This window comes from Cygnus atratus, chromosome 1, assembly GCF_013377495.2.
Source record: "Cygnus atratus isolate AKBS03 ecotype Queensland, Australia chromosome 1, CAtr_DNAZoo_HiC_assembly, whole genome shotgun sequence".
NCBI lineage: Eukaryota > Metazoa > Chordata > Aves > Anseriformes > Anatidae > Cygnus > Cygnus atratus.
The window spans coordinates 57740076-57752927 of NC_066362.1; the positions used below are offsets into that span (position 1 = coordinate 57740076).

The 12852-nt window shown below is 41.0% G+C and overlaps 1 protein-coding gene across 1 annotated transcript in view; it reads right to left on the reverse strand.

Moving 5' to 3' along the window:
• Window positions 1-12852, reverse strand: part of POLR3B (RNA polymerase III subunit B) — a 77427-nt gene that overhangs the window by 4573 nt on the left and 60002 nt on the right. Inside the window, exons 24-27 of the mRNA XM_035560773.2 lie at window positions 12655-12758; window positions 11599-11765; window positions 9478-9591; window positions 3451-3624 (exon numbers count right to left, since the gene is read on the reverse strand). Coding sequence (XP_035416666.1) covers window positions 3451-3624; window positions 9478-9591; window positions 11599-11765; window positions 12655-12758 — 559 coding nt within the window. The remainder of the gene's footprint in view (window positions 1-3450; window positions 3625-9477; window positions 9592-11598; window positions 11766-12654; window positions 12759-12852) is intronic.

Sequence of the window (12852 nt, forward strand, 5' to 3'; positions counted from 1 at the left end):
TTACATATTCCACCTTCTGGCTGTGGAGAGTTGAGAAAGCCAGGCATTTGGGAACACAGAGTGACTCTGCACTTCCCTGATGGTCTGGCAAAGCTCTTCTGCTCGTATGTTTCGTATCTATATTCCTGGCATGAAGTCATGACGGTCTGAAGTTCCAATTACGGCAGCATTAGCAAAATTCTTACATGCTTCTGTGGTACAGAATGACGCTAAGAATCAACATCTACAATAAAGCCAATGCTTACTCACTTGTTTCTGTTACTAGTGAACTTGACCTTGAGCCTGTCAAAGTCAGTGTGGCCAGGTCCAAGAAGGCTGGTTCACGTTAAACAAGGTTCTTGGTTAAGACACTCACCGTTAGTCTTCCACAGCTACTTTTCCCAGACTCCACTACTTCTCTTTCATGGGCGTACTTAAAGACCATGTCCAAAAGCGGCTCATTTTCTTGGAAAACTGATTGCCCTGACCTCCACATGCTCCATACTCGGCGTATTTCATTTTTTTTCTCTTGAAAACCAAGTAAGCTTTCACAACCAATGGTACAGAAGCCTTAAAATTGCACTTCGCCAGTTCACGATCAGGATGAAGCTTCGCTTGCTCCCAGTAACTGGTTTGGCTTTGCCTAGGCCTGACTATAGACAGCAAGAGGTTAGCAGGCTGAGCTAGGTGTTTCCCTGGGACATTCTTGTCCTCTACACTGTTACAAAGGAGGAACATTACAGCTGGAGTGCCTTTAAATCACAAGAGACCTCAATTACAGGTCTGTAACTATTACCTTAGTCCAAGTTGATAGTGATAGCTATGCTTTTATGGAGGGTAAAAGTGACCTAAACAGAAGCCATTTTTGATGATAACATAGCAAACAATTGCACTCAATAGAGGAAACCTTGCAAGCCCTAGAAGCTTGATGATTGCAACTTTTCTGTTTATGAGCAGAGGTCTAGCTTTTGCTTACAGCTGCTAAGGGCTGAGGAGCAGAAACTACTCACTACACCAAGTCTTGAAGCTAGACCCTTCTGGACCTGCTTTGTACTTGGACAGGGATCACCCAGAAAGGTTACAAGGTACCATATGCACAAACCAGAAGTTACTGTCAAACAGAAACCACAGAATTTGAAGTATCTGAAAGACCATTTGGTCCTAGAATTGATACTACGCTGGACAGGAAAAGGCAACAGTGACGAAGCTGAATCTGGATCAGAAATAAATATTTTCTACACGTAGATTTTAAAATGTTCAGACTCTGGGGAAAAGCATAACGTTCCATCATCAAAAAAAAAAAAAAAAAAAGACGAAATTCAGCTCATGGCATTCAGTGAAGTCCTGCCCCTGAGCGCTCTGTACCACAGCAAAATTGGAAGGATTTGCAATAAACTGGTATTGTCACAGCGGGGCTCTACTGTATCTTTATGGGGTCAAATTCTGTCATAGCAACAACAGCCCCCTTCCCCTGCTCAGGCTCCAACACTGATGTGTTGTTACTATCCCGCAGAAAAACATACCCAGCTGCTACTTATTGTCTGGGAGGAAGGGCTTATCTTCCTGAAGACAAGTGCCCTTAAGCTAGCCACCAAACAATACATTTCTACAAGGTTTCTCACAGCAATGTCTTATTAATGGCAGAATCACTGAAAAGGCCATTTTGGAAGTCCTGAGTTTCTCTTAATGACTTGGCTTCTAGTGTGATGCTCATTATAGGGCCACTTGCTTTGGCTACTGGCAGGTTTGGTGTATCACTTAGCAGAACCTATCTTTTATTGATTTACTCTCACACATCAGTTTTTCACAGACCTAGAATGCAAGAATGTCTCACTCCGAGAAAGCAGTTTTTTCCACTGTTATCTTAAGAAGTTATTAAACTTTGTTACAAACTTCAAAATAGGGAACGCTTTGATTAACAATACCTTAAAAATAAAATGTAACTCTATTTCTAGTGATTAAATTCCCAATTTTCCTCAAGGTGCCTTCATTTCATCTGGTCTCTGAAAATCTTCAAGGCCTGCTCTAAAAGCCAAGATCTTGTAAGAAAAATTGAGCTACATTTGCATGACAGTTTTTTTTTTTTTAAGGCAGTGGTATACACAGTTAGAAGTGGTCATTTGTTTGACTTATGGCATGCCCTCCCTTTCAGACAACTTCCTCCAACTGCTTCTTGTGCTGCTCCAGTAGCTCTAAAAGTCCTGGATCAGAAAGAGGGCTCACTTGTTACACAGTGTGTACACACTCAAGAAAAACAAGTGTCTGAAAATATTTCTTGCACAAAAGCCAGAAGGATATTGTCCAACTAAATATCGCCAAGCATGTACAGAGTAGGCTTTGTTTCTCCTCTACATTTCACATGTTTGCCTATCTCTGCACTTCCATAAGGAGCAGAACTGCTACTGGTATCAGCAAACAAGCATGGTACTTTCTTTCTGGCCAGACACACTTTAGAAGAAAGATTTGACGAAGGCAAGAAAGGGTAGTTGTCACTTCTACATCTATAAACTAAAACATGCCTTACTCGCCTACTTCATTATCGCTCTCCAAAAACCAAAGTAAATAAAGCCCATTATCCTGCCCCTCCTCTGCCTAATCCTATTATGATCCTAATATGTCCTTGGATATTGATATCCAAGATGCTGCAAGTTTCCAATAATGTTATTTTGAGGTATTTAGGAAATCAGTTTCCCTCCTCTTCCCCCAGCATAAATACTGAAGTAACTTGAACACAGATTTATTTTCCTCCCTTAGTCATGGGACTCCTGGTTACCTGTTTTCACAGAGCTTGCCCCACTTAATTCAAGCCTGGGCATTCCTTACTACTGGCACAGCTGGGCAATGCAGGGAAGGTTGTGTGTCCCAGCTGTTGCTCATCACCTCATTTTGCAGAGGTTACATCCCCTCTGAACTGCTGGTGGAGCAGTTTGCACCTACAAAATCACCACGGTGACTTGAGCAGTTCAGATGGACACAACTCACCCTGCCAGGCACAGGTTAGGGAGTACTAACTACAAGCAGCACCAGCAATCTACTCCAGGGGTTTGCTAATCTGCTGCAGAGGGGGGAAGGAGGGCAGCTCACAGGGTGAAGGTAACCTTCCCCGCAAGCACAGATGGCTGCTGAAGAGAATACCAATGCTCCACAAGAGAGACCCCTATCCCACTGACGACAAACTCACTTTTGTCCTAAATTCAATCAGACCATAAAAAAAGAACTGTTTCCTGTCATCGATTCTCCAATATCGTTTTGCATTTTGATATTGGTTTGGATTAAGGTGCACAAGATTGTTAACCAGTGCCTGTGAGCACTTTAAAAGTATGAAGCACCGTAGCCAAGGGCAAAGTTCTGTTACAGAGAGGCGTGTTGAGGACTTTCTTGAAAGTGTGAACACATATGAAGCATCACATATGCACGAAGCGAGGAAGGGACGCTGTGATTTGCAAAAGGCACTGCAGTTAGACAACTTACCAGCCAGAGTATCCCAGCAAGCCACACTGCCCACAAACATCCACTTCAAAGGCATCACTTGAAATCATCAGTCTCTCCAGTAAGAGCATGCTGGCTCCATAACCTATCAAACAATCCCGTTCCATCTCTCCAAGACGTAAACCACCATCACGGGATCGACCTTCAGTGGGTTGCCTTTGAAATAAATATTTGAAAAATGCGGTAAGTATTCCAGAACACACATTCTGCCACTCTAGGAATACCTGTCCTCTTACTGTAGGAACAATATAGTATCAACAGACAACAACGCTGTACAAACTAGAGCTGCTGATCTCACAGATGCTACTCAGATTAAAGTGATTCATCTTTGTTCCTCCACTGCCGATACGTCATCGTTCCGTGAGTGACAACTGCAGTGTCAGGCCACAATGCTCTACGACACAGGATGCAGCTGAGCAAGCAAAAACTTGAGACCGAATGGTATCCAAGAAGACAACTGGATCTGGCAACCATATACCTGGATTCAGATTTGGTACTTTTTTTTTTTTTTTTCGATTAATCATTCCTTATATTTTGTAGCTATCTAAATGAAACAGTATTCAGCAGCTAATGAATGACTCAACAAGCTAATGTTTCAGTTGAACTACAGCTAAGTAAGACTACATTGTAAAATAAGACTATTTTTAATCTCGGAGAGAGTACCAAAACTAAACAGCATGATCAACTACTCCCTTCTGCAGGATGCACATTACTAATTCAATATTAAAACCCTATTTTTGTTTGTTTGTTTGTTTTTGGAGTTAACACAACTACTTTTTTTTTTTTTTTTCCATGTCTGATGGATAACAAACTAATTTCCATGTTGTATAGGTTCCTGGTTCTCTAGCTCCTCAACACAAAGCAAAGTCACGTTTCTTGTCTGGAAAGTCTTCTCATCCTTTTGGTGCTAGAGGGAAGTTTTAATAAATCAACATAAACAGACACTGAAAAATTTTAGATAAAAAGGCAATGTAAAATCTTTTATTTAACAATATTGTTTCTACTGTTTAAACCAACTTTTTTTTTTTTTCAGTTGGACATGGTTGGAACTTGCAATGTTCGTTTGTCACACTGAAATTTAGCTCAGCATTAGTTCTACTCCCGTGCTAGCACAATGCAGTAGTATGTAGGTTGCAGATATTAGAGTGTACTATGAAGCAAAAACAATCTTAAATTCCTGAAGCACTAATATATTGCATACATTTTATTAAATACTTCAATCTTAGTATATTCTCTGAAGCATGACAGCAAATAAATGGAATAAAAATTGTTATTGGCAATCATAAGAGGCTTCACTAGCCAGTGAAACCCAATGTTTGTGTGCTGTTTCTGGTAGCTGGAGCAGTGTAAATCATACACAATATACAATTACAGATCTGGACCATAACTTTTGGAGGATATATAGTTTGTTATTTCAATCTACCAAATTTGTTAAGCATACTACATATATTGAAAGTAAGTTTTTGCCAACATAATGCAAACTCAGGGAAAAGGATTTATAAAAGCCTTCAACATCTAACAATTCTTTGTAACAACAACAACAAAAAAAAGCTAATTACCAGTCCAAACTGATCTTCTGAAGATGCCAGTTGTATTTGTTTTTTAGGGGAAGTAGTTTCCTTTACTCTGACCACAGTGGAACTTTAAAACTAATCTGCTTGTAATTCAAATCATCCTTTTCATGCATGTAACCTTCCATTTTTCCCCACTGCTGGGAGACTGGATAGAAGTTGTTTACATCCTGATTAAACTCCCTAACCCCCCCCCCCCCACTCGGGTGATGGCAGCATCACTGTTTAGATGCTGTTTTAAAGGACTAACCCTGTGGTGAACACAGTTTTCTCTTGTGAAGTGCTCAGAGGCAGACTTTAAAAGCAGTCGAGGTGTCCAAAGGCACAGACATTTGCTGCAGTGTTAGAGTGCCTGTGTTTCTTCTACCAGCTGACTTCTACAGTAGGAGTTAAATGCATACCTTCAAAATTTTCATCAGGTGCTGTTCCACAGCATAAAATGCCAACAGAGCTTTATAAATGTGACCCCTCCAATAAAGTCGCAATCCAATTAAAGGATGATAAAAACCTCTTGAGAAACTATGGGGCTTTGCTTCCAGCCCTTTAAGAGCTGATAACGCTATGGGGTCTTCCAACACATATAAGGTGAAGATTTTTAGGGCGGCTGAAATCCCACTAAAACACACACACGCAAACAAAATATCCAACCTGAATCTTAAGCTCTTGAAGTGTTTAACTCCCACTGAATGTCAAAATTATCTCATTAAAAAAAAAACTCCCCAAAAAGTAGTTTTCCAAAGTACCAAAAATTTCAATATTGAGATTGGGCCTTTGAAAAGAGGCTGTCTTAGGCTCTGTAAGTCTATTGGATTTTTCCTCCCGCTCACTTAAGTTTGAAAATTCCTCACACCAAAGGTTGTTTAAAATGTTAAAACAGTATTTGTAAAGCAGTTCTGTTTCCCCTTACCCTCTACACATGCACTCTGCAGCTGTTGCCCTGGGCAACTGCTTCCATTCTTTATTCTGAATATAACATTCTGAAGACAAAGCAGACTCTTGAAGATAAGATTGGGAATATCATAGAAAAAGGTATGTTTCATATTTAAAAATAATAAAAAAGATCTTAAAACTCCTAAATCCTAAGTAAAATGAACTGATTCTTTAAATAAATAATAAAAAAAATAATCAGGTGAATTGGTCTTCATAATATTTAACCGTTCCATTTAGAAAAAACATAAAACAATTAACTTCCGTGTTTTTAAGCACATTAAGGATTTATTGGTGCTAATTCTGTATTTTCTGGAAGAACAGTGGGTTCAGCTTTATGGCCCTATTCCTTGTTTCAGTGGCCAGTGGAGGGAAACGTAGTCTACCCTCACGAATAAGAGCACGCCTTGTAGGTCTCAGCAGAACTGTTACAGAAAACCAAACACAGTAATTGGCAGAAAGGCTGATGTCCAAAAAGTGGGATATTACCTAGAAAAACACTGCCCAACAGGAGGAGGGAATACCATGCTCCCACAGCCCCACAGAGGAACCCCGACCAGCAGGACCACATTACTGCCTCACAGTACAACAGGAACTGGCTTATCTGATAAGTTCAAAGGACATGCAGGTGGCAGCTCTGACAACGTCCATCAAGACAACTACGCCTGGAAAAGGCTTATATTGATCAGAAAACTGAAAGCAGTTTATCTGGTAAAGTGATTTTGAAGGACTGGGCATCTGGGCAACACCACATACAGAACTGTTTTAAATTCACTTTTAACTATGCATGGGAAAAAATTAAGCCTTGCATTTCATTTAGCAAACACCAATTCAGAGGGCAAAATCTTGGCATTTTTTGACTGTGTTGACAGAGTGCTGCAATTCTACTAAGTCTTGTTTTAATCAGAGCAATATTCAGAATGAGTGATGTTCAAGGAACTCAAGTCTTCTGCCTTATTCCAGATGGAAATGTAGCTCTGCTCTGTCAGTAAAGGTGCACTCATTATATAATAAAATGCATTTCAAGACAATCACTGCCAAATTCCACGTTGGAAAATGTTACAGGATTACTTTTAAAAGCAAAAAAACCCAACCAAACAAAAACAATGTTAGAGGCAATCTACTCTCCAGGAAGTGGAACGGATGATAAAACAATAGTGAATATGAAAGCTGGCAGAGCAGACTCTCTCAGCAGAGGCGATGGCAATAACAAAAGTTTAATTAGTTGAGGAGAAAAAAGAAAATTCCTAAAAGACTAGTCAAGAGGCAGTATAAATTGAACATCCACTAGCTTTCCTCAAAGTCAAATAAAGAGCTTTAGCTACATAGTATGATGCTACTGACTGGAACAAAGAATTCAAAGAAAGTAAGGGGTGGGGGAAAATCACACCACACCACCTTCATCTTTACATGCAAGTATTACCTTGACTTGGGATTTAGGTTTCATTTAAATTCAGTATCTCTAAACAGCTGAGAAGTTGGGGACACAATATGAAGGCTGATCAAGGGATTTGAGTGAGCTAGGAGCTCCAATAAAACAACTGTGTGCACTGTTAGCTGAGACAGTGAGTTTTTATTTTCATAGGAAGGGCCAATACCATGACTAAGGCATCAAAGTACAGAAAATGGGGCAGACAGCCCCGCAGTTGGGAATATCACTTAGGTTCATATTGGCAAGCAGCTGCGATAGGGAAATGATGGTTGTGCTATACCTGCTCTTATTAATGTGGTTGGTGGAAAGTTTAGACAAGAATTAAAAGCTTTTCGTCATTTCTCTCCCATTTCAATCATTGGTAGTTACTTCTGTGGGAAGTGTGCAATAGCAGAGATGATCTCTGGAGGTCCCTTCCAAGTTCAACCATTCTGTGATTCTGTGTAACTTCATTTTGTCCCAGAGTAAGCATGAGGTTGGAGAGCCTAAAGGCGTAGGGAATACACAACGAAAAGCAAGAAAGATACTTTTTTATCAGCTACAGCAGAGAGCTGCATCTCCACTCTGTAACAGTGCGTCAACAGGTGGAGGCTGCACCTGTTAGGAGGACTGACTTGATAACTTGGTGTGCAGGCAGGCGGGGTAAGAGAACTGCATCAGGGCACTAAGAGGCATAAAAAATAAATTAAGAATTAAATAAAAGGCTATGAATCATGCTTGTTACAGGGAAGCCTTAAAGCAGGATAGACATGACTTTGTGCTTACATCTCAAACACAGTACAAAAGGGACTGATCACAAATTTACACGATTTACAACTCAAAAAGAAGAGTACCGCCATGGAACTGGTGAGGTATGTGTATTTGGTGTACATGACAGTCCAGAAAGACTGGCAAAGGAAATTTAGAATAATCTTTGCTAGAATATTCAAGACTACCTGGCAATTAGCTGTCTGGCAAGATTTAGCTAATAGTTCTACTGTGATGGAGAGAGGTGAACTAAGCCATCCACTAGAAGCCTCCTCAAAGCAAAGACTGTGCCACTGAACTATTTCTTGTGAGCCAGGAATGGGAGCAATTTAGAACATGAGTGCAGTCTGCCTTAGAGCTAAAGAGCCAAAAAGCTGGCCTGCCTTTAAGGAGAAAAGGTAAGTAACACCAATGAAAGCAGAATGCTTCAAATTCCCCAAAGCTACAGACAGAGTAAGCCCACCTCCGGGAGCTTATATTATGTATTACCCAGAGTACATCTGCTTGACCTCAAAATTTACACAAGACGACACTGACATGGTCATCAACCTTTTTGTTAGAGAGAAAACCAAGTTCAGGCTCAGTGCAGTCATCATGACTCCAAAGGAACTGAGGATATATTTAAACTGGGCAAATAAAAATGGAGATCTATTCTTGGCGTCTCTGTAAATTTTGCAATTTATTAGTGTGAAAGTGCTGTTCTCCTTCACGGTATTGTATTAGAACTGTGGACCAGCACACACAACTCTAAATCAAGTTTCAGAGTTAAATGGAAGTTTTGCAAGGCAAAGTGCAGTGTACCAGGGACGCACGTTATGCTAATGCCTGCTTGTGTGGCACTAGGGCCAATGCTTTGCCTTGACAGGTAAAGATATGGGCCACCTGCTTGGTACCAAAGGATGTTGAAATATTAAAATTCATTTCTTCCTTCTACTCATACCTGATTTTGTAAAAGTACAACTGTTAAAGAAAAGAAAGTCCTCCTGAAATACCTGTGATATGAACAAGCTGACAGGACAGGGCCAGAATATGCACTGTGAATCAGCAGACAGTATTTTTTTTTTTTTTTTTTTTTTTTTTTTTTACCACCAACTGTTAACAGGAGTCAGAGAAGCAAATTCAGTCTTGTACCACACAGAGCACACTGGCTATTCAAAACAACCTTCTACCACAGTCAGCTGTGAGAACTTTTACTCCGTAACAAGGTATTAACAGGTAATAGCATTTTTTTCAAGTATCAGGAGGTAAACAAATTTTGTTTTACACCCATCAGTCAGCTGGGCACACTTCCGATTGCAGGCTAAGAATTCCCCACTTAGCCTGTAACCATACCTGGTGAGCACTGCTCTGGGTCCTCGAGCTCTTGCATGCATTTTATCCAACACCATGTGCTTTAGCTTCTGGTAATACACGGGGCCAAAATAGATATATGCTTCCAAAGGCTCCCTGAAGGAATTAAAAAAAAAAAACAAACCAACATTCACAGTTAGCACACGTTTACCTTAAGAGAGAGAGAAGTGTGTCCTGAGCAAGTAGAATTTGAAACAATCTGGGAATCATGAGTCCTTGAAAAACATGTTTGGGCTTCCACGACAATTGGTCTGAAAACCCTACAGGTAACCTTTCTGAACAGAAGAGCAGTACCCAGCCAGCACCATGTACCGCTGTATCGAGGAACAAGTGAGGAACAAGCTCCTGAACTCGCCCCTTGCTGCACAGACACGCTGCTGTACCTGCAGGTACCTGTTTCAGCTGGATGCCTGAGCTCCCTGACTGTGCAGGAGTGTGTCAACAGCGTCACCAACAACCGCTGAAGACTGCAAATGTGCAAGACTCCAAAGAGTGATTTAAGACAGAGCCTGCAGCAGCGTGCTCAGCAGCCATACCTATGGGACAAAAATCTCTGCCCAGGCTGGCACCGGGGACTGAGATGAGCAGGGTAGAAGGGCTCTTCAGAACTGCGTTTAAGCACCTGCGTCAACTTGGGAACATCTGTAAGCAGCACAGAGGGTGTTACTCATTTCTATGAGCTGGATTAATGGCTAAAGACTTCTGTCATTAAAATACCCCCAACTGTAAGAGCAGCATCAGCATCTGAAGATCAGAAAGCAAACAGCTGAAAGCACTCAGTCACTTCCCAGCTACCACCTTCAGCACTCCCTAAGAACAACTAGATTTAACAGAGAAACTCAGCACTGCCACTGATTTATTCTTAGAAATATATGCGCAATGTAAAAACAAGCAGGAGACAACCTCCCATTTAGTCATTACTGACACGACGCAGTGCTATTCCAAAAGCTGCCCATCTAGGCAAATAATAAAATATAATTAGACATTTGGAATTTGCACACATATTTGGAACTTGCATGCGTATTTACCTTCAAGTTTCATAAAAAACAGATGAAGTATGTGAAATTTGCCTGGAAGAATACAAGTATCTAAAGCAAAGTCTCTAAATAAAGTAGTACAAAGTTTAAAGTTCAGGGGCAGGGGATTTTTACAGCAAGATTTTATTCTCCCCAGGAAACAAGATTAGACAGATTTGTTTAAAAAATGTTCACGATATATTAACAAAAATATTTGAAATGCTGGAATATGTCATAAAGAATTTATGAAATATGGAGTGGGTAAGGTGAATAAAATCTGTCTGAAACAAGAGGCAAACATACGGAATAATTTGGTAGGAAAAACTAAAATAAAGAGCGTTAAAAATAAAACAACAGAAACCCCAACAACTTACAACAGAGACCAACACTTATTCCTTGAGATGAAGGGGACTGTGAGAATAATAAAAATAGCAGGAAGGTAGGATTAAGATGCATTTTGGAAGGGCAGGCATGTGGAGCCATATGGCCTTTTCCTGTTCCTAAACTATCTTACGTTCTTTGAACTGTGTCTCAGAAGCTGGTCTGATCAGCACAGCAGGAAGTTTGCAGATTAGAGTATTATGCCAGACTGAATCATTGTGTAATCGAAAGAGGAAAAAAAAAGAAAAAAGAGCGCACACAAAATATTCCCAAGGAACAGACACCTGCTTCCAAATCCATATTTTACAGTACTATTAAAGACAATATGAAAATGCTAATCTGATTCCAAGCATATACAACAATTGCTGCCAACAAAACTTGAAATTTCTTTCAATCTCTCAGAAGGAAAACCTTGATTTTACTTTTCTTGTCATGCAGAAGAAGTTGGGAGATTTTCACGTCTACTACAATACCCATTCACATTAGAGCCATGCAAATACTAATAATTCTTAAAGTGTGGAGCCACAGAACGCTTATAAGAAAAAAGAAGTGCCCCATTCTTCAGCCTCTTGCTTCCATCTCACAGAGCAGTTTGTCAATAACAGAAAGTTCCTGAGCTCTGAGACATAAGCAGCTTTTTCAGATGTGCCTCAACAGGATTTCCCTGCTCCCCTGAAACATCTAAATCTATGCAGCAGATTCTTACCCGGTGATACCAGATGTTACGTAGTCCTTCCCTAGGTAGTTATAACCATGGCGAATAAGATCTTCACACACATCCTTAACTTTACTGCCTCCAAAAGCTGTTCCATAGTGAAACCTGCCATCTAGGACCCCAGCCTTTCCAGCCAGGAGTTCAATTAACTTTCCTACCTGTGCAAGGAAAAGCAGAGTTAACAGCGGGCTCTCCAGTACGGGCTAGAACATCTCTGGGTCAGTCACAGCGTTAGTTAGCCACACAAAGCGTCTGAGATGGCAACCTGAGTTACTGCACACAGTGTAAGGAGTGGAAGAAACCCAAGGAGGTCAGGAATTATTCCTGTGTGAAGGGGTGAAAACCAGACGGGGTATGGGAACCCTTGAAGGCCCAGAGTCAGGCAGCCCCACTTTTTCCACTTGTCTGAAAAGTGAGCAGGCTCCAGCATGGCCTTCTGCACTGGGAGACAGCCTCAGAGATTAACACGCTACAGTGCGGCAGGGGAAACAGAAGAAGCTAACAAAGACAAAAAGACCAGAGGCTGTACCAAGTAACCAGTGGAGGTCCCATATAAAAGGCCAGGCTGTGATTTATCTAGCGAGGCTCTGCAACACAGGTACGAGCCTTGCCTGAATTCCAGAGAGGTGTGTGTAATGTAAGGAGTTACATAGGTCGGGAACTATGGCTGAAACTCCTCTGCACCCTTCTCCTCCCAGTCTGCCCCCAGTTGGCTTAGTGAGCATAGCCAACTGGGAAGGAGAGCAAGAAATTTCCAAAGGGAAAAGGTGCAGCTGAGGTACCTGGTTGCTTTTCTATTAGTTTGATGCTGAACAAAATGAGTATGATGCACAAAACAGCCCGCATCCCTACTTTTTTACAGCAGGATGTTTCAAAATACGCAAAACAGATGGTTGAATACTCATAAGAGAGCAAGCACGTGGCACGGTGACTGCAGAATATTCTCAGTGCAACCGTGTGTTTCAAATTTTTTGTTTCTTCTGGCTAATCCACTTTACTGTCTTTATTGGGGAACACTGCCTCTTTAATCACAACATAGCCACTAACCGTCATACGCGATGGGAAGCCATGAGGGTTCATTATGATATCTGGACAGATTCCTGTATCGCAGAATGGCATGTCCTCTTGAGGAACAATCAGTCCGCACACCCCTGCAGAAGAGAAAACATTTCAATTCACAAACAGCAAACCACCAGCAGGGCTGACGCTCATCACCAGATTTTCTTTAGTGTTTTCCTCCTCCTC